Here is a 23,588-nt window from a genome sequence, read left to right on the forward strand (position 1 = left end):
AAGGTTACTTAGCCACTACATCTTCTTTCTCTCATCAGAGTTTTCTCCTTTGTCCAAACTTCTCAACAGTGTATACAATACTTATCATTTAAAGGTTCTCTTTGCCCCAACACGGGCACACACATACTTTGATTCAGTTCCATTTCCAAGGATTTAGTTTGCTAAAGAGAGAGCTATTATCTGGTTTTCAAACCTATTTTGAGGGAAAGTCTTCCCCCTTTTTGCACTGGAATTGCTAGAATGCTGAGGGACTCTAGAAAAGAAGAGGCACAAACTGGGGCGGATGCTTAGGAGGCATTCAGAAAAGGCAGCACTATGAAGGTAGTGGGGAATAACTTCCTTCCAGTGATGGTGATCATCTGCCAGTAACACAGGGTGAGGTCCGCCTGTGAATCTGGAGCAGTAGCAGCAGCGAGGACAGCAGACACAGGGTACCTCTTATCAGGTACCCTGAGAGATCTCAACCCAAGCAATTTGACTCTCTGAGTCTCTCACTCCTTTCTATTGCCTCTTCCTTTCTTCCCTCCCTCCCTCCCTCCTTCACCTCAGTTGTCCTTTCCACTTAATGCCTTCTGGGCCACTTTGGGCACCAGGACTAGTGACAGTCAAATCACCTAACATGTATCCTATAGACCATGTTATCATTATCATCATCATCCCTGGGGTTGCTCTCCAACAGCTCAGTGAAAGGATAAGGTCCTGTCCCCGCTGTCAACCCCACACCCTCTCCCCAGCCAACACCGCAGCACTGGTGTCAACCCACCAGAAATCACCGGTCTGAATGTCACCAACAAGTTCCACCCTCTAGTAACCCCGCCAGCAAACCTCAGCAGCAGAGCCTAGCCAGACCCTCCGCCCACAGCCGGTGCCCTGGCAGCCCGACCCAGCTCTTGGTGATCCCTAAGATCATTGTTACCACCGACAACACTTTCCTCTCCGCGTGGAAGGGGAAAGCCCGCGTGTGTGAGTCCTGGGCCGATGTAGGGCTCCACGCACTCCCCTCCCCCACCTCCGCAACACGCGCGCGCACACCCCGCACACACACACACATCACAGCACACACCCCTCCGAACACCGGCGACACAAAGAGCGAGTGAGCGAGCCCGGCGCCCGGCTGGGTAGGAAGGGGGGCGGGCGGGAGGGAGGGCCCTGCCAGGAGGGGGGCACCCGAGGGGGGAGGGGGCTGAGCCAGCCGGCCAGGAGGCAAGGGGGGCCAGGACGCGGGGTGGGGGCGAGAGCCCGGCGACAGGCTCGTCCTTACCTGCCCCGAGGTTGAAGGAGATCCTGGCTTCGGCGAGGTACGGCGTGTCGCTCTTGGAGCGGACTCTCCTGATGGGCCGCCGGTCTATATCATCCTCCGAAGATGCCGCCATTAACGTGGGAGGCAGGAGCAGGGTCGCCCGGCGAGCTGAGAGGGAGAAGGAGATGCAGAGAGAGGGAGAGAGGCGGAAAAGGGGAGGAGGGGAAAGGAAGAGGCTCACACACGGGGAGGGGGAGGGGGAGGGGGAGGGGAGAGGAAGGGAAGGGGACGGGGAGGGAGGGGGGAAAAGAGGGGGCAAAGGAGAAAAAAGAGGGAGAGAGAGAGAGAAAGGGAGCAAAGGAGAGAAAAGGGTGAAGGGAGAGAAAGAAAAGCCGTTAAGGATTGGTGGACTGGAGCACAGATGAGGCTATCCCTGCCTTGCGCCAGGGCTCCCCTAACTCCTCTTGCAGCCACGGGGCCAATGGGTCAGTGTTCCCGACTGACACCCCGCCTCCTGCCCGCAGCCCCAGTTTTCAGCTGTTGGCACAGATAGGCCGATGCGTAAGGGAAGACTCCGAAGCAAAGGTGCCCCGTCAGCACTGTGCCCTCTCCCGCCAAACGCACTTACTCGGCTCCTCAAGTGCACACTTGGGTCTCCTTAACCCACAGGGTTCCCTAAGACTGAGGATGCCTGGCCAGATGGACCAACTTCAGCTGGCTTTGTGAGGGGTTATTATTGCTGGAGTGCAAGCCCCCCCCCCCTCCCCGGTGGTCACAGGGGAGGGCGCTGCACCCAGGGTACCCCTAGGCTCCCTCTTTCCCAACCCCGAGCTCAAATAAAGATGCCAGCGGATCTGCAAACTTCAGAAGCTCTCTTACCAGTCCCCTTGACCCTAGAGGTGGAGGGTCGAGGAAAGATATATGCAAGTTTGGAAGCAGTTGGGCCATAGAGTTTTCAGAGTTGATACTTTGAATGTAGACTCCGAGTACTCACAGAGAACTTCTAGGATGTGTTTATGCCTACATAAATACCCATTCATTTTAACCTTTAAGTTTTTTCTTTATTTCGTGGCTTTAGGGGACACACAACGGTCTTTGCACTGGACCTGTAGTCTCTATAACCCTGTACCACTGAGGTGAAGATCAAGAGCACTTCACATTTCTTTGAATGTTTGCACTGCAATTTTCCCACATTACACAGCACAGAAGGAAGTAGAAAGGTTTCTGGAGTGTGAATCAGAATGGTTTGATGCTCCTACTGAATCTATTGATGGGCTAACCTCTTTTATGTTTGTCTTTCTACGGCCTCAGTCACTTGGTCTTTTTTGTGGCTTGATGTTGCCACTCTTCTTTCTAATAAGAGCTCACCTGGAGTACACAGATAAATGTTGCCTTGATTCCCTCCCTGCTACAAAGGAAATCTCAGTGTCAAGTCAGACCCTTCCATCTCAGAGGAAGAAGTGCTGCCCCAGCTCTGCAAGACTCCCCTCTGCACTTCTGCTGTCAGTTCGGAACTCTTGCACCCTAGAGTCTTCAGTCTCTCCACACTGGTCTTTTACTCTACACATAGCTGGTAACGCTTCATCTTAGGAAAAATATACCTGCCCTAGGCCTCACTGCTTCCTCAATCTCTACCATACTATTTCCTTCTCATTCTGCTTGTGCTTCCCTTGGAACTCTTGCTACACAGGGTCCATGTCTTCACCCTCAATCTCACCTTTCATCCCCACCACTGGTTTCCATCCCTACCACCCAAACTTATGTTAAAGTTCATCATATTCTTTTAACAGTTAAATCCATTTCTTTCTTGTCTGCTCTGAAGTGCACAATAAACTGTTCTTGAAGTAGTCTCCTCCTTTGGCTTTCTGTACTAGATTCCTCCCAAATCATTCAATTTCTAATTGTTTGCCAATTATCTGCACAGTTAATTTGAAATTGCCTATCCTGGCATGCAAAGCCCTTCACAACCTGACTTTAACATGTTTTTCCAAACTCATCCCCCATTATTTGCTTCCAGTCTGCTCAGATTTGTCCCAGTCTGGCTCACTTCTTCATCTGCACCTTTGCTTATGTCACACACCACAAATTTCTTCCCTATAAACTTTTCATGTTCTCTCTCAGGAATGTCAGATAACTAGCCCACTAGTCTATGGCATGAACCTAGCACATAGTAAATACTCAATAGATATTTTTTAATAAAAGAAGGGAGAAGAGGAAGCGAGGGAGGGAGGAAGGAAGGGGAGAAAAAGTAATGAGTAGTAAAGAGTGAATTATGAACCAAACCCATGTCTGCCTGATTTTAAATCCTGTGTCCTTAACCAGTATATTGATTTGCTAAGTATATATTTGGTTGACTAGCCACACTTAAAATTCACTTTTCTATGACACTTGCCTCATGATTGTGTCCAGTTTATCTCTGTTAAATATAGATTAAAAATGGATGTCTCCTCTCCCAGGAGACACAACAGGAGTATTTGGTTCATCAAATGAACCATGAAGGTTAATGTTTTTAAATGGCTACTCAGGCAGCAAACCAATATTATGATTGTAACATTTAGGTTCAGGTTCTTAAGGAAATGCAAAAGTAAGGAAATAAAGTCCAACAATTCTGAATACTGTAAAAACTCTACTCTCTTTGAATTAAGCCAGTGACACTTGACTGTTCAAAAATCTTTGAGATTCTCCATCTCTTGTATTTTCATTCATTATCCATGTCTTAAAAAGAAAAAAAAAACAATATAGACATTTGAAAAAACAGCTAGCCTTAGCTTTCTTTGTGTTTCTTTGATTTTAGATTTAATGGTTCTTGATAGAGAGAAGTACCTCTTTGGATTTCTATATCTTCTTCCTTCAGCATTTTAGAAGATCAAGAACTTAACATTGCTACCACTTTAGGTGTACTTCTCTTTACAAGAGTCTAAATGTACTTTCATACAATTTCATTAAATTTTTAATGAAATTAAAAATACTATTTTAATAATAAAATTAAAGATTTTATATTTTATAAGTAAAAACATAAAATTATAAAAAATATAAAATTAAAAATTTTATTATTAAAATAATTCTAGATAGATATACTTTTGATGAAAATGACATAAAAATACTACACTGATCTACATGTTCTTGAATTATTTTATTGTATTTTTATTTCTATTATCTTCCATTTTTTGACTTCCGTAATTTAACTGTTTTCTTTGTCTCATTTAGTTTTTCCCATTCTTTTTTTCACTTTGCCTCCTTTCTCACATCTTTTCTTACAACTTGCTGACAAAATTGATTCCATTTCCTGTAGCTCTCTCTTATCCTATATGAAGGACTCACTTTTGTTTCCACATTCCTTATTCTCTGGGATTCCTTTCATACACGTGATCTCTTATCATAAACTATGTGAATGACATCAAGCAAGAAACTCTGAAGTGGAATCTGGGACGCTGGGTGCATCCCACTACCTCACCAAGTAACACTGTGCAAGTCACTCACTCTACCAGGTTGGATCTCTGTCACTTCAGCTACAAAAATGCCAGGGTCAGCTAACGCGATCTTAAGGCCCTGCCTAGCTATAATACTCTGTATTTGCAGCTATTTTTCTCTCTCTTCTTCCTTCCATAAATATCCAAGGCATATTTTGTCTCTTAATCTAAGAAAATACATTGTGTCTTTGATTTGTAACTAGCCATATTTAGGAAACCACATGGTCTCTATTTCTCTCTAGTGATTTCCTATTATTTAAGTTTATTTTCTACAACTTTGTATCCTTTAGAATCTGTTTTTTTCCTCATCATGTAGCAAGACCCATATGATTGTTTGTGTACATGCATGTGTGGGTGTGGATATGTATATAGAAATAACTGAATTCAACTGTGATCTCAACAACTTTTGAATATACTTTTTTAAAAAGATTGTTTCTTTTTGAATAGGACTGCTGACTCAGGCATGTTGATGCTATTAAAAAGATTTTTTTCTTTTCTAAAGCCAGTCAACTTTTTAATACTGAAGACCCTGCATGTTGTATCCAGAACTAGAGACAGAGAAAGAAAGGCAGCACAAGAGGGTGATCAGAAAAATAACATTGCTAGCATGGAAGAAGTGAAGGTGGGAAGAGAAGGAAGAAAGAGGAGAGCAATATTCCATCCTAATCAAGAAAATTCTTCAGGTGAGTGAAGCTTTAAAAGTATTACTCAAAATGTGTTTCTAGGGTACCCCTACATTGATATTGCTTAGAATACTTGTTAAAATGTAGATTTTTGAGGCCCTCAACCTGAACCTACTGAATTTTGAGGGGATGAGACCTGAGTACCTAGATTTCCAAACTTCGTCCATTCTCAGCACTTGTATTCAACATTATACTGGAAGTCTTGGTCAATGCAGTGACTTTTAAGTTAAAGAAAAGAAAGATAATTAGAAAGATATAATGATTGTAAAACAAGAATAAAATTGTGATGAGTCATGTATGTTATGAGAGTATACATATAGAATCCATAAAAATCCAAACTATTAGAAATAATAAATGAATTTGACATCACTGATATGATAGCAGTAAAAAATATCAATTTTGTTTCAATATACCGAAAAAAATAGAAAGTATAATTTATAAAAAACCATTTACAATAGTATCAAAACCACCAAATACCTATGAATAAACCCCACAAAAGATGAGCAGGACCGCTATATGAAAAACTACAGAACACTCCTGAAAGAAATTAAGAAGATCTAAATAAATGAGGAGTGGGATGAGTAACCCATTCTCATGTTCATGGATTAAAAGACACACTATGTAAAGGCATCAGTATCTTCAAATTGATCTATAGATTAAATGAAATTCCAAACTTTTTTTTTCCAAACTTTTTTTAATTGGCTAATTGATTCTAAAATTTGTGTGAAAATGCAAAGGGATAAGAGTAGCCTTATCATGACAAATAATAAGAAAATAACTGGAGACTTAAATGTAGGATATAGAGGATACCAAGACTTATTATAAAGGTATAGAATTTGAAAACAAAGTAAGATAATTAGACAAATGGAAGAGAACAGAGAATTTAAAAATAAACCCATATATAAACAGTGACCTGATTATGACAAGAGGTCCACTGCAGTATTGTGAGGGAAAGATGGACTTTTCAATAAATAGTGCTTGATCACTTGGATATTCATATGGTGGAAAACAAACTTTGGTCCCTATTTCACACCACCCACAAATTCAATTCCAAGTGGATCATGGACCTAATAGTGAATGGTAAACAATAAAGTCTCTAGAAGAAAATTTTTTCCTAGAAGTATATTTTAAGGCCTAGACTCTTAAATAGGACATGAAAAGTACTAACAATAGAAGAATAAACAGGCATATTGATGCTATTAAAATTAAGAACTTTTGTTCATCACAAGATACAATTAAAAAATGCAACATACCAAAATATATGGGATGCAGATGAAACAGTGCTGATAGCGGAATTTATGCATTAAATGTCCATATGAGAGAAGAGGAAATTCTCAAATCAATAATCCTACCTCAAGAACTTAGAAAAAGAAGAGGAAAATAAATCTAAAGTGAGTAGAAGAAAGGAACTAATAAGATAAGATCAGAAGTCAGTGCAATTGAGAACATGGAAACAATAAAAAAGCAAATGAAACAAAAAGCTCATTCTTCAAAAAAAAATCAATAAAATTGATTAACTTCTAGCAAGCATAACAAAGATAAAAATTGGAGAGCATACAATTACCAATATCAGAAATCAAACATCAGTAATCACTATAGATCCTATATCTATTAAAAGAATAATAAGAGAATACTACAAACATGTTTATGTTCATATATTCAAACATGTTTATGCTCATATAAGTTCAACAACTTAGTACAAATAAACTACATGTAGTGTTCTTAAAGAAAAGACAGGGCACCTGATTAGCTCAGTCAATGGCTCTGAGCATGCTACTTTTGATCCTGGGATCTTGAGATTTTGAGTTTAAGCCCACTTTGAGCATGGAGATTACTCTAAAAATAAAATCTTAGGAAATGGGTGGGAAAAAATACAGAGGGTGACAAAACATGAGAGACTCCTAACTCTGGGAAACGAACAAGGGGTAGTGGAAGGGGAAGTGGGCGGGGAGGTGGGGGTGACTGGGTGACGGGCACTGAGGAGGGCACTTGACAGGATGAGCACTGGGTGTTATACTATATGTTGGCAAATCGAACTTCAATAAAATATATATACATAAAAATAAAATAAAATAAAATCTTAGGGGTGCCTGAGTGATTCAGTCAGTTAAGCTTCTGCCTTTGGATTGGGTCATGATCCCAGGGTCCTAGAATGGAGCCCCTCTGAAGCTGCATCAGGCTCCATGTTCTGCAGGGAGTTGGCTTTGTATGCTTCTCTCTCTGCTCTCTCCCTCATGCTTGTGCTTTCTTTCTCAAATAAATAAAAAAAATATTTTTAAAAATAAAAGAAAATCGTAAAAGAATAAAGACAGTGGCAAGGCAAGGCACAGATTGGGAAAAGATATTCTAAGTTTTGTATATGACAAAGGATTTGTAACCAGAATAAATAAAGAACCTCTAAGACAATAATGAAAAGACAGGCAATACAACTCAATATTTTTAAAATGGACAAAAGAACAAGCACTTCATACACAAGACAATCCAAATGTACAGTAAGATGCTTAAAATCATTACTTAAAAGTAAATTAAAATAAAAAACCTAATGACATATCATTACACACCCATCAATCTGGCTAAAACTTAAAAGTCATTCAATGCCAAGTATTGGTGACGATGTAGAAGAATTGGGGCTCTTGTGAAAGCTAGTGGGAATGTAAACTTGTAAAACCACTCTGGACACCTATTTACACACAGAGTATACATAAATATAGATAAACACACAAACACCCTATGACATGGACACGGATGTCCATACCAGATGTATTTATAACATCCCCAAACTGGAAACAACCTAAATAACCATTAAAAGCAAAATGTAGGGCAGCCCGGGTGGCTCAGCAGTTTAGCACTGCCTTCAGGCCAGGGCGTGATCCTGGAGACCCAGGATCGAGTCCCATGTCAGGCTCCCTGCACGGGGCCTGCTTCTCCCTCTGCCTGTGTCTCTACCTCTCTTTCCCTCTGTGTGTCTCTCATGAATAAATAAATAAAAATCTTTTAAAAAATTAAAAAAAATAAAAGCAAAATGTACAAAAATGATAATAATATTTAAATTACAGTGTCATACTTCATAGAAATGAAAAAGAACAAACTATCACTACAAACAAGATAGATGAATCTCATAAACAGAATGTTAAACAGATGAAGCCAGACCTATATATTATATGAATATGTATATATTCCATTTATGTGAGGTTCAAGAAAAATAAATAAAGCTAATACACTTTGATAGGAGGTTAATTAGAAAGATAATGTCTTGGAAGATGTGACAAAGGAACCTTTCTATATCTTGACTTGAGTGATGATTATACCTTTTAGAAAAAGTGATTGCTTTTGTAAAAGTTCATTAAGTCATATATTTTATATTTGTGTACATCACTATACATATATCAGTAAAAAATTAATTTTAGAAAATTTTAGAATTGTGCTTACCTTAATACAAATTTGCTAGTCACCATTTACTACATTTATTTATTTATTTATTTATTTACTTATTTATTTATTTTATTTTATTTTAAAGATTTTATTTATTTATTCATGAGAGACACAGAGAGAGGCAGAGACACACGAAGAGGGAGAAGCAGGCTCCATTCAGGGAGCCCGACGTAGGACTCAATCCCGGGTCTCCAGGATCACGCCCTGGGCCGAAGGCAGACAGTCAACCGCTGAGCCACCCAGGGATCCCCCTACTAAACATTTAGAAATAAAATATTTACGTTATTACATAAACAAATATATCCTGGAGAATATTATGGTATGTAGAGTATTGTAGTTATTTGATACAACTATTATCAATTTAAAAACAAATGCACAAGCTCTTTTTTAAGTTAAAAAAAGCTTCCACCTTATTAATATGCACAAATAAATATGATAATCATTGCATTTAAGTACCAAATATTTACAAAACCATACTATTAATAACTATTTAATTCGATCTGATTAAATAGTTTCCTAATGAGTTGGGCCATCTTTGTGATTATCTACATTCCACTACCCAAAATTCTGTATTTTTTTTTCTGTCTTAGTATTAGTTTTAGGTTATCATCATATCTGTCTTTTATAACCATGATCTTTTAAATGTTCTATTCCCAGCATTCTGTGCTGCATTAAAAACAACAAATAACTAGATTGGAAATGCATATAAAGAAAAATGGAAGAATAAGAATAGTCTTATTATGCCAGAAACAAGGCAGTGTTCCTCCAAATTAAGGGGCATGTCACAAAAACATAGGAGGCAACTTGAAGGGGGTTGCATTGGCCAAATCTGGAACAATTTGAACAAAACAAAAAATAATAATAATTAAGTCCACTAATAAATGATAAATTGTTAATAATGGGCATTCATGAGTCCTAATAATAAATAGATGAGTGGATAAAACTGGTAGTAATTGGATAAATGACTAGATAAAGAGATTCAGGAAAGGGGAGGTCTCTTGTTTCCAAAAGAATGCAGAGAGGTGACACTTCAATTCAGAAGGAGTGCAGGACCTAGAAAATCATCATCATTTTGCAGCCATTGTAATAAAGATCAAGCAAGGAAAAAAAAAAAAAAAGATCAAATAAAGATCCATAATAGATGCTAAGTCTAGGAGGAAACTTTGATGATAATATTTTCATGATCATAAAACTTCTCCCACGGATTCATTAGTTTCAAGGGAGAAATTGGAAAACACATTGACTGGACAATCAAAATTACCATGCCATGGAGGGACAAATGGATATTGAGTGCCTCCAGATGTGATACCTAGAGAACATGACCTTACTCTTGGAGTGTTCCATCCTAGAATGAGTAACCTGACTAGAACAATGAGGAAATGTCAGACAACTTCAAAAGTAGGAAGTGTTTATTTAAAAAGGAGAAGGAGAACTGTGTTTCTTTTTCTTCTTTTCTTTTTAAAGCCAATGTTTTAAAAGACAAGGCTTAAGGCTTTGAAAATTTCCAGGTAAAAGGAGATAAAAGATATTTGACTCTAGACTGACTCTGTACTGAAGCCAGAACTTAGACTGAACTGACTCTGGACTAGATCCTGTCTTGCAGGGAAAGAGTGCTATAAAGGACATTCTGGGATCAGCTGAGAAAATTGAAATTCAAAGAAAGCATTAAAGTATAAGTGTTAAAGAGTTGAAAGATTTGAAAACTATAAAACACTGGTGAAAGAAATTGAAGAGGACACAAAGAAGTGAAAAACATTCCAAGCTCACAGATTGGGAGAAAACAAATATTGTTATAATGTCTATACTACCCAAAACAATCTGCACATTCAATGAAATCCCTATCAAAATACCAATAGCATTTTTCACAGAGCCAGAACAAACAATTCTGCAATTTGTATGGAACCACAAAAGACCCCAAATAACCAAAGCAACCTTAAAAAAAGAAAAGCAGGGATCCCTGGGTGGCGCAGCGGTTTGGCGCCTGCCTTTGGCCCAGGGCCCGATCCTGGAGACCCGGGATCGAATCCCACATTGGGCTCCCGGTGCATGGAGCCTGCTTCTCCCTCTGCCTATGTCTCTGCCTCTCTCTCTCTCTCTGTGACTATCATAAATAAATTTAAAAAAAAAATTAAAAAAAAAAAAAAAAAGAAAAGCAAAACTGGAGGCATCAAGTCCAGACCTCAAATATGTAGAGATCAACACGATATGGCACTGGAACAAACATAGGCATAGATTAATAGAAGAGAATAGGAAACCCAGAAAAGGACCCACAACTATATGGCTAATTAATCTTTGACAAAGCAGGAAAGACTGTCCAATGGGAAAGACAATCTCTAACAAATAATGTTGGGAAAACTGGACAGCAGCATGCAAAAGAATGAAACTGGACCACTTCTTTACACCGTAGACAAAAATAAATTCAAAATGGACAAAAGACCCAAATGTGAGCCAGGAAACTGTAAAAATCCCAGAGGATTACACAAGAAGTACCCTCTTTGACATTGGCCATGGCAACTTCTTTTTAGATATGTCTCCTAAGGCAAGGGAAACAAAAGCAAAAATAAATGATTGGGACTGCATCAAAATGAAAAGCATCTGTACAGTGAAGGAAACAACAAAACTAAAAGACAACCTATGGAATGGTGGAAGATACTTGCAAATGATGTATCTGATAAAGGGTTAGTATCCCAAAACATATAAGGAAGTTAAAAACTCAACACCCCAAAAATGGTTGACCCCATTAAAAATGGACAGAAGACATGAAGAGAGATTTTTCTAAAGACTTACGCATGACCAACACATGAAAAGATGCTCAATATCACTCATCATCAAAGCTACAATGAGACATTACCTCACATCTGTCAAAATGGATAAAACCAACAACACAAGAAACAACAGGTGTTGGGATCCCTGGGTGGCGCAGCGGTTTGGCGCCTGCCTTTGGCCCGGGGCGCGATCCTGGAGACCCGAGATCGAATCCCACATCAGGCTCCCGGTGCATGGAGCCTGCTTCTCCCTCTGCCTGTGTCTCTGCCTCTCTGTCTCTCTCTGTGTGACTATCATGAATAAATAAATAAAATCTTTTTTTTTTTTAATTTTTTTTTTATTTTATTTATGATAGTCACAGAGAGAGAGAGAGCGCGGCAGAGACACAGGCAGAGGGAGAAGCAGGCTCCATGCACCGGGAGCCCGATGTGGGATTCGATCCCGGGTCTCCAGGACCGCACCCCGGGCCAAAGGCAGGCGCCAAACCGCTGCGCCACCCAGGGATCCCAATAAATAAAATCTTAAAAAAAAAAAAAAAACAACAGGTGCTGATGAGGATGCAGAGAAAGGGGAGTCCTCTTGCACTGTTGGTGGGAATGCAAACTGGTGCAGCCATTCTGGAGAACAGTATGGAGGTTCCTCAAAAAGTTAAAAATAGAACTGCCCTACCATCAAGCAATTGCATTATTAGGTATTTACTCAAAGAATTTAAAAATACTAATTCAAAAGGATACATGCACCCTGATGCTTACAGCAGCATTATCTGTAATAGCCAAATTATGGAAATAGCCCAATTGTTCATCAGCTGATGAATGCAAAGAGGATGTATATATTTATACAATGGAATATTATTCAGCCATAAAAAGAATGAAATCTTGCCACTTGCAATGATGTGGATGGAACTAGAGGGTATGATGCTAAGTGAAATAAATTAGTCAGAGGAAGACAAATACCATAGGAGGTCACTCATATGTGGAACTTAAGAAACAAAACAAATAAGCAAAGGGAAAAAAAGAGAGGCAAACCAAGAAAGAGACTCTTAACTATAGAGAACAAATTGAGCATTACCATAAGGGAAGTGGCTAGGGGCATGAGTTAAATAGATGATGGGGATTAAGGAGTGCACTTGTTGTGATGAGCACGAGGTGTTGTATGGAAGTGTTTAATTACTATATTATACACCTGAAACTAATATTACACTGAATATTAGCTGTTACTACACTGTTATATACTGTTAACTAGCTAGAATTTGAATAAAAACATGTAAAGTATCAATGTTAAATGTACTGCAGTTGACAGCTGTGCTGTGGTTATGAAAAAGGCTATCCTATTCCTATTCTTAGGAAATACATAGTAAAGTATTAGGGATAAAGGGCCATGATGATTTAGGAAAAAAATATGTATGTACAGATATACACACAAAAATCAAACACACACACAACTGCATGTATATATTCTCTCTCCCGCCCTCTCTCAGTATAAACATACACTTTTACACTTCTCTCTGGACAAAGCAATCAATTGATCAATTGGTTGCTTGACAGAGGCAAGAGAGCAAATGCTAAGCAAATGGGGCAAAATATTATCAATAGGTGAATCTGAGTAAAGGTAAGTATTCTTTGTACTATTTTATTTTTGCAACTTTTCTGTAGGTTTTTTTCTAATGAAAATTAGAAGGAACTAGTAAACACATGTTTCTATTTAGGAAAGTTTCCAAGGACTAGAGGGGATGTCCAATCCTTACTTTCAATCTTTCTAAAAAACTGTCATTGTCAGTTATTCACACAGGTGGTAGATAAATGCAGTTTTGACCTTGAGGGTAATCTATCCTGCAATTATGCTAGAGGTCTTTAATTTTTTTTTAATTAAAAATTAATTGATTGATAGAGGAGCCAAGCAGATTAAGAATCTGGGCTGTAAAGATGAAGTGTATATCGGTATTTTGCATATCTAACATGAATCAAAAATACGAGAACCTCTAAATGTCAGGGCACTTGGATGGCTTTCAGTTAGGTATGTGACTCTTGATTTTGGCTCAGGTCATGATTGCAGGGTTGTGAGATTGAGCCCTGCCTCGGACTCTGTGCTGGGCATGGAGCCTGCTTAAGATTCTTTCCCTCTCCCTCTACCCCGCCACTCTGTTCCTCTCTGTCTCCCTAACCTCTCAATAGACAAACAAACAAAACAAACAAATGAGTGTGATGTCACTAACTGCAGTAATGTTATTCAAAATCATCCGTGTAGAAAATACAAAATGTAAATAATAAGGATCTATGCTATTAACTGCAATATCAACCCTAAAAAGTTTACATTAGTAGCATATGTCTTAAATAGGCTTAACAAAAATATAGTGAAAATACTTTTAAGCTTTTTATTATAACAAATTTAGTAAGTAGCTGCTGAGACATTTGTTCTTTTCTAAAAATAATTTGCTAGAAAACCCAGAATCTGTGGAATTGTTATTAGCTCACTCAGCTAAACTTGCCGTTAAATGAGCTATCCATTCTACAAAGTTCTGATATGAATTCTCTTTTTTTCTGATTAATTTTGTGGGGCCACAAAGGAGAGGAGTGGCTGCCTTGCTTTTATAATTTTTGTCTAGAGTTCCAGCTCCACAGTGTTTACTGGCCTTAATTCAGAACTTTCACACTGCACAACTTCACAGGTACACCATTCCCATCTTAGCCTATGTGGATAGAACTATAGAATTTTGAAGTCCACAGCAGTCCCCAAAGGTGGTGGCTTCCCATGGTTTCATGACAGGCATTCAAGCCAGCCCTGTTCCTATTATAATATTGGACTTGGTCTGAGTCTTCTTTTAAAGCTTTAATATCTAGCTTTCCTTGAATTAATACCTGGATAAAGATGGACACAAGGTGATTTAATAGCTACCTTAACATAGACATACTGACTTCTCCAGAGGGACAACATTTTGTTTTTTGTAAAATTGTACCTAATTTTAAAGCCACCTGAGGCTTTGAGATATATTAGCAAAATCTGTTCAAGAATAGGAACCATGTTTTTTACTTCTTTTGAATTTTTTCTTCTCCTGTGAAAATGTGTGTGTGTTGTGATAGCCAGCCTCCAAGATGGCCTCCAATGATCCCCAACTTCTGGTATTCATACCCTTGTGTAGCCCCCTCTCATATCAAGGTTGGTCTCTGTGACCACTAGAATGAATATTCTAGAAGTGATGGTGTATCATTTCCAAAGCCAGGTCATAAGATACATTGTGGACTCCACCTTGCTTTATCTCTGGGTTTCTTGCTCTGAAAGAAGCCAGCTGCAATGTCATGGGGGAACCCAACCAAGAAACCTAGGGAGAGGCTCATGTGGCAAGGACAGAGACTCCTGAGTGACCCACCTTGGAAGCCCTAATCAAGCCTTTGGATGACTGCAGACTCTTTTGGGGGAGGGATTGTTCTGTTTTGTTTTAAATTTTAGGTTGTTACATAGAGTGCACTATTGGTTTTTGGAGTAGAATTCAGTGATTCTTCACTTAAACACAACACGCAGTGCTCATCATAGCAAGTGCCCTCCTTAATCCCCATTGCCCATCTAGTCCATCCCCCATCCACCACCCTACATCAACTCAGTTTGTTCTCTATCATTAGGAGTCTCTTAATGGCTTGTTTCCCTCTCTCCTTTTCTTCTTCTTCTTTTTTTTAATAAAAAAAAATGAAACTAATGTATATATATATATATATATATACTGTCTTCTTTCCATTATACATTCTTCCCTGCTTTGTTGAAGATTAGTTATCCATATAGGTGTGGGTCCATTTCTGGGTTCTCTCATCTGTTACACTGATCTATGTGTCTGTTTTTGTCCCAATACTATACTTTTTTAAAATTATTTATTCATGAGAGACAGAGAGAGAGAGAAGCAGAGACATAGGTAGAGGGAGAAACAGGCTCCCCATAAGGAACCTGATGCAGGACTCAATCCCGGCCCCCAGGATCACACCCTGAGCCGAAGGCAGATGCTCAACTGCTGAGCCACCTAGGCATCCTTTTTTAAAAATACCATCCTTTTTTTAAAATACCATACTGTCTTGATGACAACAGCTTTGTAATATAGCTTGAAATCCAGAATTATGATGTCTCCAGTTTTGTTTTTCCTTTTTTCAGAATTGCTTTGGCTATTTGGGGTCTTTTGTGATTCCATATAAATTTTAGGAAAGTTTGTTCTAGTTCTAGCTGTGAAAAAGGCTGGTGGTATTTTGATGGGGATTGCATTAAATGTGTAGATTGCTTTGAGCAGGATAACATTATAACAATATTTGTTCTTCTAATCAAGGAGCATGGAGTATTTTTCCATTTCTTTGTGTTCTCTTCAATTTCTTTCATAAGTGTTTTCATATGGTTTTCAGAGTATAGATCTTTTATTTCTTTAGTTAGGTTTGTTCCTAGGCATCTTATCATTTTTGGTAATTTGGCAATTACAAATGGGATCGATTCCTTGATTTCTTTTTCAGCTGCTTTGTTATTGGTGTATAAAAGTGCAATATATTTCTGCACTTTGATTTTATATCTGGCAACTTTTCTGAATTCATATTTGAGTTCTGGCAATTTTTGGTAGAGTCTTTTGGGTTTTCTTCATAGAATATCATGTCATCTGTAAATAGTGAGAGTTTGACTTCTTTCTTGCAGATTTTGAATGTCTTCTATTTCTTTTTGTTCTCTGATTGTTGAGGCTAAGACTTCCAGTACTATGTTAAATAGTAATGGTGAGAGTGGACATCCTTGTCTTATTCCTCACTGTAGTGGAAAGCTCTCAGTTTCTCCCCAGTGAGGATGGTATTACTTGTGGGTCTTTTGTATATAGCTTTTATGATGTTGAGGTATGTTCCATTTATCCCTGTTTTATTGAGCGTTTTTATCAGGAAAGGCTGCTGTATTTTGTCAAATGCTTTTCCTGCATCTATTTACAGAATCATACAGTTCTTATCCTTTTCCTTTTTTAATATGGTGTATCATGACTGATTTGCAAATATTGAACCACCTGCACTCTAGGAATAAATGCCACTTGATCGTGCTAAATAATTCTTTTCATGTGCTGTTCAGTTCAATTTGCTAGTATTTTATTGAGAATTTTTACATCCATGTTCATCAGAGATATTGGCTTGTAATTCTCCTTTTTAGTGGAGTCTCTGTCTAGGTTTGGAATCAAAGTTACGCTGGCTTCGTAGAATAAGTTTGGAGGTTTTCCTTCCATTTCTATTTTTTGGAACAGTTTGAGAATAGATATTAACTTTTTAAATGTATGATAGTGTTCCCCTGGGAAGCCATCTGGCTCAGGACTTTTGTTTCTCTGGAGATTTTTGATTCCTGATTCAATCTCTTTGCTGGTTATGAGTCAGTTCAAATTTCCTATTTCTTCCTGTTTTGGTTTTGGTAGTTTGTAGGTTTCTAGGATTTTGTCCATTTCTTCCAGGTTGCCCAGTTTGTTAAATATAGTTTTTCATGGTATTCTCTTAATAATTGTTTGCATTTCTGTGGTGTTGATTGTGATCTCTTCTCTCTCATTTATGATTTTATCTATTTGGGTCCTTTCTCTTTTCTTTTTGATAAGTCTTGCTAGGGTTTATCAACTTTACTAATTCTTTTGAAAACCAGCCCTTAGTTTCATTAATCTATTGTTTGTATACCATTTATTTCTGCTTTAATCTTTATTATTTCCCTCCTTCTGCTGGTTTTAAGCTGTATTTGCTGTTCCTTTTCTAACTCATTTAGGTGTAAGGTTAGGTTGTGTATTTGAGACTTTTCTTGTTTCTTGAGGTAGGCCTGGAATATTGCAATATACTTCTCTCTTAGAACTGCTTTTGCTGGGCAGCCCCAGTGGCCCAGCAGTTTAGCGCTGCCTTCAACCCAGGGCATGATCCTGGAGACCTGGGATCAAGTCCCATGTCTGGCTCTCTGCATGGAGCCTGCTTCTCCCTCTGTCTGTGTCTCTGCCTTTATCTCTCTCTCTCTCTGTGTCTCTCATGAATAAATAAATAAAATCTTAAAAAAAAAAAAAAAGAACTGCTTTTGCTGCATCCCCAATGTTTTGGGCTGTTGTGCTTTCATTTTAATTTGCTTCCATGTATTCCTTTTAATTCTTCTTTTATTCCTGGTTTGACTCATTCATTCTTTAGTAGGATATTCTTTAACCTCCATGCAGTTGAGGTCTTCCCAAATTATTTTCTTATGATTGACTTCAAATTTCATAGCAGTGTGGTCTGAAAATATGCATGGTATGATCTCAATCTTTTTGTATTTCTGAGGCCTGATTTGTGACCCAATATGTGATCTATTCTGGAGAAGGTTCCATGTGCACTAGAAAAGAATTATATTCTGCTGCTTTAGGATGAAATATTCTGAATATATCTGTTAAGTCTCTCTGGTCAAGTGTGTCATTCAAAGCCATTGTTTCCTTGTTGATTTTCTGTTTAGATGATCTGTCCATTGCTATAAGTGGGGTGTTAAAATCTTCTACTATTGCATTATCAATGAGGTTATGTTTGTTATTAGTTGATTTATATATTTGGGTACTCCCAAGTTGGGAGCATAAATATTTGCAGTTGTTAGATCTTCTTGATAGATAGACCCCTTAATTACAATAAAATGCCCTTCTTCATCTTTTGTTATAGTCTTTGTTTTAAAATCTAGTTTGTTTGATATAAGTATGGCTACTCTGGTTATCTTTTGATGTCCATTAGTATGATACATGATTCTCTATCCCCTCACTTTCAATCTGCAGGTGTCTTTAGGTCTCAAATGAGTGTTTTGAGGGCTGCATGTAAGTGAATCTTGTTTTTTAATCCATTCTGATACCCTATGTCTTTGGATTGGCACATTTAGTCCATTTACATTCAGAGTGATTACTGAGAGATATGAATTTAATGCTATTGTGTTACCTGTAGAGTTGATATTTCTGGTGATGATCTCTGGTTCATTCTAGTCTTTGTTGCTTTGGTCTTTATTTCTCCACTCTAAAAGTCCCACTTAAAATTTCTTGCAAGGCTGGTTTAGTGGTCACAAACTATAGTTTTTTTGTTTTGTTTTGTTTTTTGTTTTTTTGTCTGGAAAACTCTTTAGCTTTTCTATACTGAATGATAGTCTTGCTGGATAAAGAATTCTTGGCTGTGTATCTTTCTCATTCAGCACATTGAATATTTCCTTCCACTTCTTTCTGGCCTGCCAAGTTTCCATGGACAGATTCTCTGCAAACCTGGTCTGTCTTCTCTTGTAGGTTAAGGATCTTTTTTCCCTTATTGCTTTCAGGATTCTTTCCTTGTCTGCGTATTTTGTGAATTTGACTATTATATGCCTTGGCAATGACTGGCTTTTGTTGAATGTAATGGGAGTTCTCTGTCCTTTTGGATCTTGATGTCTGTCTTTCTCCAGATTAGGGGGGTTTTCAGCTATAATTTCAAATAAACCTTCTGCCTCTATCTCTTTCTTCATCTTCTGGGACTCCTATGATACTAATATTATTATGTGTTATTAACTCACTGAATTCTCTAAGTCTACCTTCATGGTTCATTACCTTTCTCTCCCTCTTCTTTTTGGCTTCATTATTTTCCATAATTTAACTTCTATATCACTGATTTGCTCTTCTACTTGGTCTATCTTGTTTGTATGGCTTCCATTTGTGTTTCCATCTCAGTTCCAGCATTTTTAATTCCAAGCTGACTAGATTTTAGTTCTTTTATCTCTGTAGTAAGGGATTTTCTTGTGTCTTTTATGCTTTTTTCAAGCCCAGCCAGCATCCTTGTAATCATTCTTTTAAATTCTAGTTCAGACATTTTACTTAAGTCTGTATTTATTAAATCCCTGGCCATGAGTTCTACCTCATGTTCTTTCTTTTGGGGTGAATCCCTCCATCTCGTCATTTTGTCCAGAAAAGAAACGAAGAAAGAGAAAAAAAAAGAATAAAAAAACCCCAAGGCCTAAGAAAACAAAACAAAAGAAAAAAAAAATAAAAACAAAGCAAAAAACAGAGGAAAAACAAACCCCAAACAAGAAAAACAAAAAATAAGAAAACCCAAAAAACCCCACCAGATCCTGGGTGTGTTTCGGTCTGTTGGTTAAAAGAATTTAGATCCCAAAATAAGAAAATAAAATAAAATGAAAGTAGACCAAAAAAATTTAAAAATATGTATGAAAAGTATATATATGAATGAGAAATATAAGTATGTAATGTTAGTAATATGTATGAAAAGTATATATATATATTTTTTAAAAAATCAATACTAAACAATTTTAAAAAGGAATTGGAAAAAATAAGAAAATAAATGAAAACATAGTAAAAATAAAAGAAATAAAGAACAAAAGTACAAAGGACTCTCAAATCTACTTCCCCTAGAGCTGAAGCTTTTCGGGCTTCTATAATCCGTAAAATTGGGGTGAGTGAGTTGTTCATGCTGGTCTTCTGGGGGAGGGTGCTGGTGCACAGATTCTCAGGTGGACTACTTTTCCAGTGGAAGTGCCCCTCCAGGGCACAGGGAGGCTGCGCGGCTGGCAGCTAGAAGCCGCTCCAGATTCCACTAGGTGGCACTGTTTTGCTCCCTGAAGGCTTTCAGCAGTGATGGAAGGGATGAATAAGGCATTGCCCTGCTCCCTGGCCCCCCACTCTTCAGTGAGCCCTCATAGAAAAGCAATCAATGACCTGATTTGTTTCCCCAGTTTCCATGTGAACCCTGCATTCATCCTGCCTGTGTCTGAGCCTTTTTTTTTTTTTTTTTTTAAATCTCAGGTGCATGATCAAGTTTCAAAACTCCAAATTTCCGATTTGCCCTTGGCCTGCACAGAAGGATCTTGCCTCAGTTGCCCAACAACCCGGAAAAGCCGTCACACTACCACATAGCCTGTGCTCAGTTTATAGCAGAAAGCGGGCACCCGGCTCTGGGCAGCCTTTCCAGCTCCCGGCCTGGGAGCAGCACTGCACTTTGGCACCACCATCTTCCTGCCGCCCAGGGGATGCTCAGACCACCCCGTCGCTCCTGGGATCCTGCACCTCTCCACCACCTGAGCACCTTTAATCCAGGTGCATCCTCTACAGGAGAGAACTTAAAAGTTCAGATTTGCACCGGACCACTTCTAATACTTGGCGGTAGCCTCCTAATTGGCTCCCTCTCTGTTTGCTGCTTGTGCAACTCTGCTTGCCCCCAGGAACTTCCTCACCTCCTACTTTGCAAAAGGTGGTTGCTTTTCTACTTGCTGACTTGCAGTTTTGTTCTCTCAGACCTATTGATTGACTTCTTGGGTGTTCAGAATAATTTGATAGCTAACTATCTCTGCTCTGTCGAGGGAACAGGTGAGCTTAGGGTTCTAGCTCCTACTCCTCCAGCATCTTAACTCCTCCTCTATCTGGATGACTGTAGCCTTTGGCTGACTGGCCAACATCCCTCCGGACTACCACCTCAGGTCCTGAGCCAGAACCACTGAGCTAAGATACTCTCGAATTCCTCACCTATAGAAACTGTGAGATGATAAACATTAGCTATTCTAAGGCATTAAGGTTTGGGGTAATTTGATATGCAACCCTAGGCAATTATACAATACACATGGCTTCTCAGGGGACTTAGAGCATCAATCATGCACAGTTAGATGCCATCTTTGTCTGCCAGAAAACCCAAATCTTAACCACTTTGATGGAACAATGAGCAGATTTTAAGACATAAGCTCAAACACAAATTAAGAAAACATTATCAAATGACAGTACAAATCTTTCCCCTGGAAAATCTTTCTTTTTCTTCTCCTCCCCATCTTTGCCTGTCTAAACTCTGCTCATCCTCTATGGCTGGAAAGTTTCTATTCCCAGCCCCAATCCAGCATACTGTGAGAATGTAGTAACTTCCTCTTTCTTTGTCTTTTTCCATTGTAATTTTCATTTTGTTTGAATATATATAAACACAATGATGTGGATATTATTTTCCTTTCAGACAATAAGAAATAAAAGTTAGCAGCACAGGCTTTGCAGTTAGCTTTCTTGAGTTTGTGCTGAAGTTCCACACTTAAAAGTTGTGGCCTCTTCACTCTAGGGAGCAAATTGAGGGTTGTTGGAGGGAAGGTGGGTGGGGGGATGGGTGAACTGGAGGATGAGCATTAAGAAGGGCAATTGAAGTAATGAGCACTGGGTATTGTATGCAACTGATGAATCATTGAATTCTACCTCTGAAACTAGTAATGCTATATATTAATTAAATTGAATTTATTTAAAAACATTTTTAAAAATAAAAGTTGTACAATTTCATGCAGATCACTTACCCTTTGTGGATCTATAAGATGGGCTTTACATATGCCAATGGTTTAGGGTTGCTATGAGGATTCAAGCATGCAATACATGTAGTTTTTGGCAAAGAAAATTCCCAATAAACATTTATTATTTGAAAACTATTATTACCGGACGGCTCCAAGTAAGCCTGTCACTGCGCAATTAAACCTTGGCATAATTACTAAGCTTAATGCTTATTAGATCTTGGAAAAAAGTTAGTGAGCTCTCCAAGCTTCAGTTTCTTTATATGTAAATTAGAGATAAAATAAACTCTCACTGGGCCTTGGGAGGATAAAACATTATATAATAAATGTAAAACACCTAACACACAGCCTGACAAATGGTAGGCGGGCAACAAATGTTCATTGCTTCCTTTCCTCTCAGCTTCTTAAAGTAGATACTGTGCAGAGCGGCTGGGGGCTGGGTGCTAAATCATGCTAGATGCAGAAAAGGAAAATGTGTTTTAGGCTTTGTATGTTGAACTGAGTTGGGCATAAACTGAAATAGCTTTCTATGACTTAAATGTTGAACATGCCTGGTTCAGATCTGCAAGTCACTTTTCCAATCGTGTTGAATAGCACAGGTAATGTTAAGCCTTATTTATTTTGATTTTGTACTTTCTACATGGTTGATTTTCAATATAGTTGCTATAATTAATGACATGATGTGAAATCTGAAGGTTTTGCTATTTCTAATTCATGTTCAATGTATAAAAGGATGACATATACTTGGATATATCTTTGTGTGGCAAACTGCTGGGCTCTATCACTTGCAAAGTGATCTCAGAGGTGCATACCATGGGCCTAATCCCATTTGAGCCCCATGTACAACAGCAAGATGTAGAGAGAGGGGCATCAGTCTAGGTAGTAGAGAACCAGAACTAGAACTTTCTGTTCTCTTAACTATCTAGATGTCTGATTTAGATGTCACCTCTTTCCAGAAAAGCAGGATATTGTGGGGGAAAGCAGAGTTGGAAAGACTCATCTTGGAATCATGGCTTTACCTCTTCATAGTTCTATGATCCTGCTGAGCTTTAATTTCCTATAAGCTGGAGGCAATCCTATCTAAATCAGAAGCTTGTGATTTTGACACAAGCTTGTGACTTTGACATAAACACGCATAGCTTCTGGTATATATCAGGTATTGTTTAACACGATTTGCTTTGCTTTTCTTCTCTGAGCCTCAGTTTCATCACCTGTAAAATGAGCCAATTGGATTAAGTCCCTCCTAGTTCTAATGTTCTATTATTCTAGATGTTATACTGTTAAATGAGATATTAGATCTAAGCACTTGCTCATGGTAGGTAATGAAGTGCTACCACTGGATGAAATAAAAATAAAAACATATTGTGATGGTGGAAGGGGAAAAACACAAAAATTCCTAAATGTATGTGTCTAAGAGGAAGGCCTGCCCAATATAGATTCAGAAGATATTTTATTTGCATTCTGTTGTGTCTACAGATGGCCTGATGACAGTGATCAGATCACAGGGTATTAGTCAGAGACTCTGTCTAGTAAATAATGGCAGAACAGAGCCAGGAACATCAACCCAGCTGGCAAAGTCACCCTTTCTGCAAAAATAAAGCATGGTTGACCTCTATGTCTTAGCCCAAACTGTGTCTGATTATTCCCTACATTTGTTAGAATCAACTATACCGAGATATAAAGAATTTACTTATGTTTTAAATTCAGACAGAGAAAATTAAAGGTAATAAAGCTGAGGAACTTGATTAA

At 38.4% G+C, this 23,588-nt stretch overlaps 1 protein-coding gene and 1 long non-coding RNA gene across 6 annotated transcripts in view; one reads left to right on the plus strand and one right to left on the minus strand.

The window, feature by feature from the left end:
* Nucleotides 1–23,588, minus strand: part of PHACTR1 (phosphatase and actin regulator 1) — a 555,008-nt gene that overhangs the window by 509,914 nt on the left and 21,506 nt on the right. For all 5 annotated transcript variants that reach the window (XM_072813914.1, XM_072813913.1, XM_072813912.1 and 2 more), the window contains one exon: nucleotides 1,262–1,408. In XM_072813914.1, the coding sequence (XP_072670015.1) occupies nucleotides 1,262–1,408 (147 nt within the window). The remainder of the gene's footprint in view (nucleotides 1–1,261; nucleotides 1,409–23,588) is intronic.
* Nucleotides 1,018–23,552, plus strand: LOC140626256 (uncharacterized). The gene is made up of 3 exons (XR_012025451.1): nucleotides 1,018–1,118; nucleotides 5,213–5,393; nucleotides 20,335–23,552. It is a non-coding gene; the product is annotated as an uncharacterized lncRNA (long non-coding RNA).

This window comes from Canis lupus, chromosome 37, assembly GCF_048164855.1.
Source record: "Canis lupus baileyi chromosome 37, mCanLup2.hap1, whole genome shotgun sequence".
NCBI classification, from domain to species: domain Eukaryota; kingdom Metazoa; phylum Chordata; class Mammalia; order Carnivora; family Canidae; genus Canis; species Canis lupus.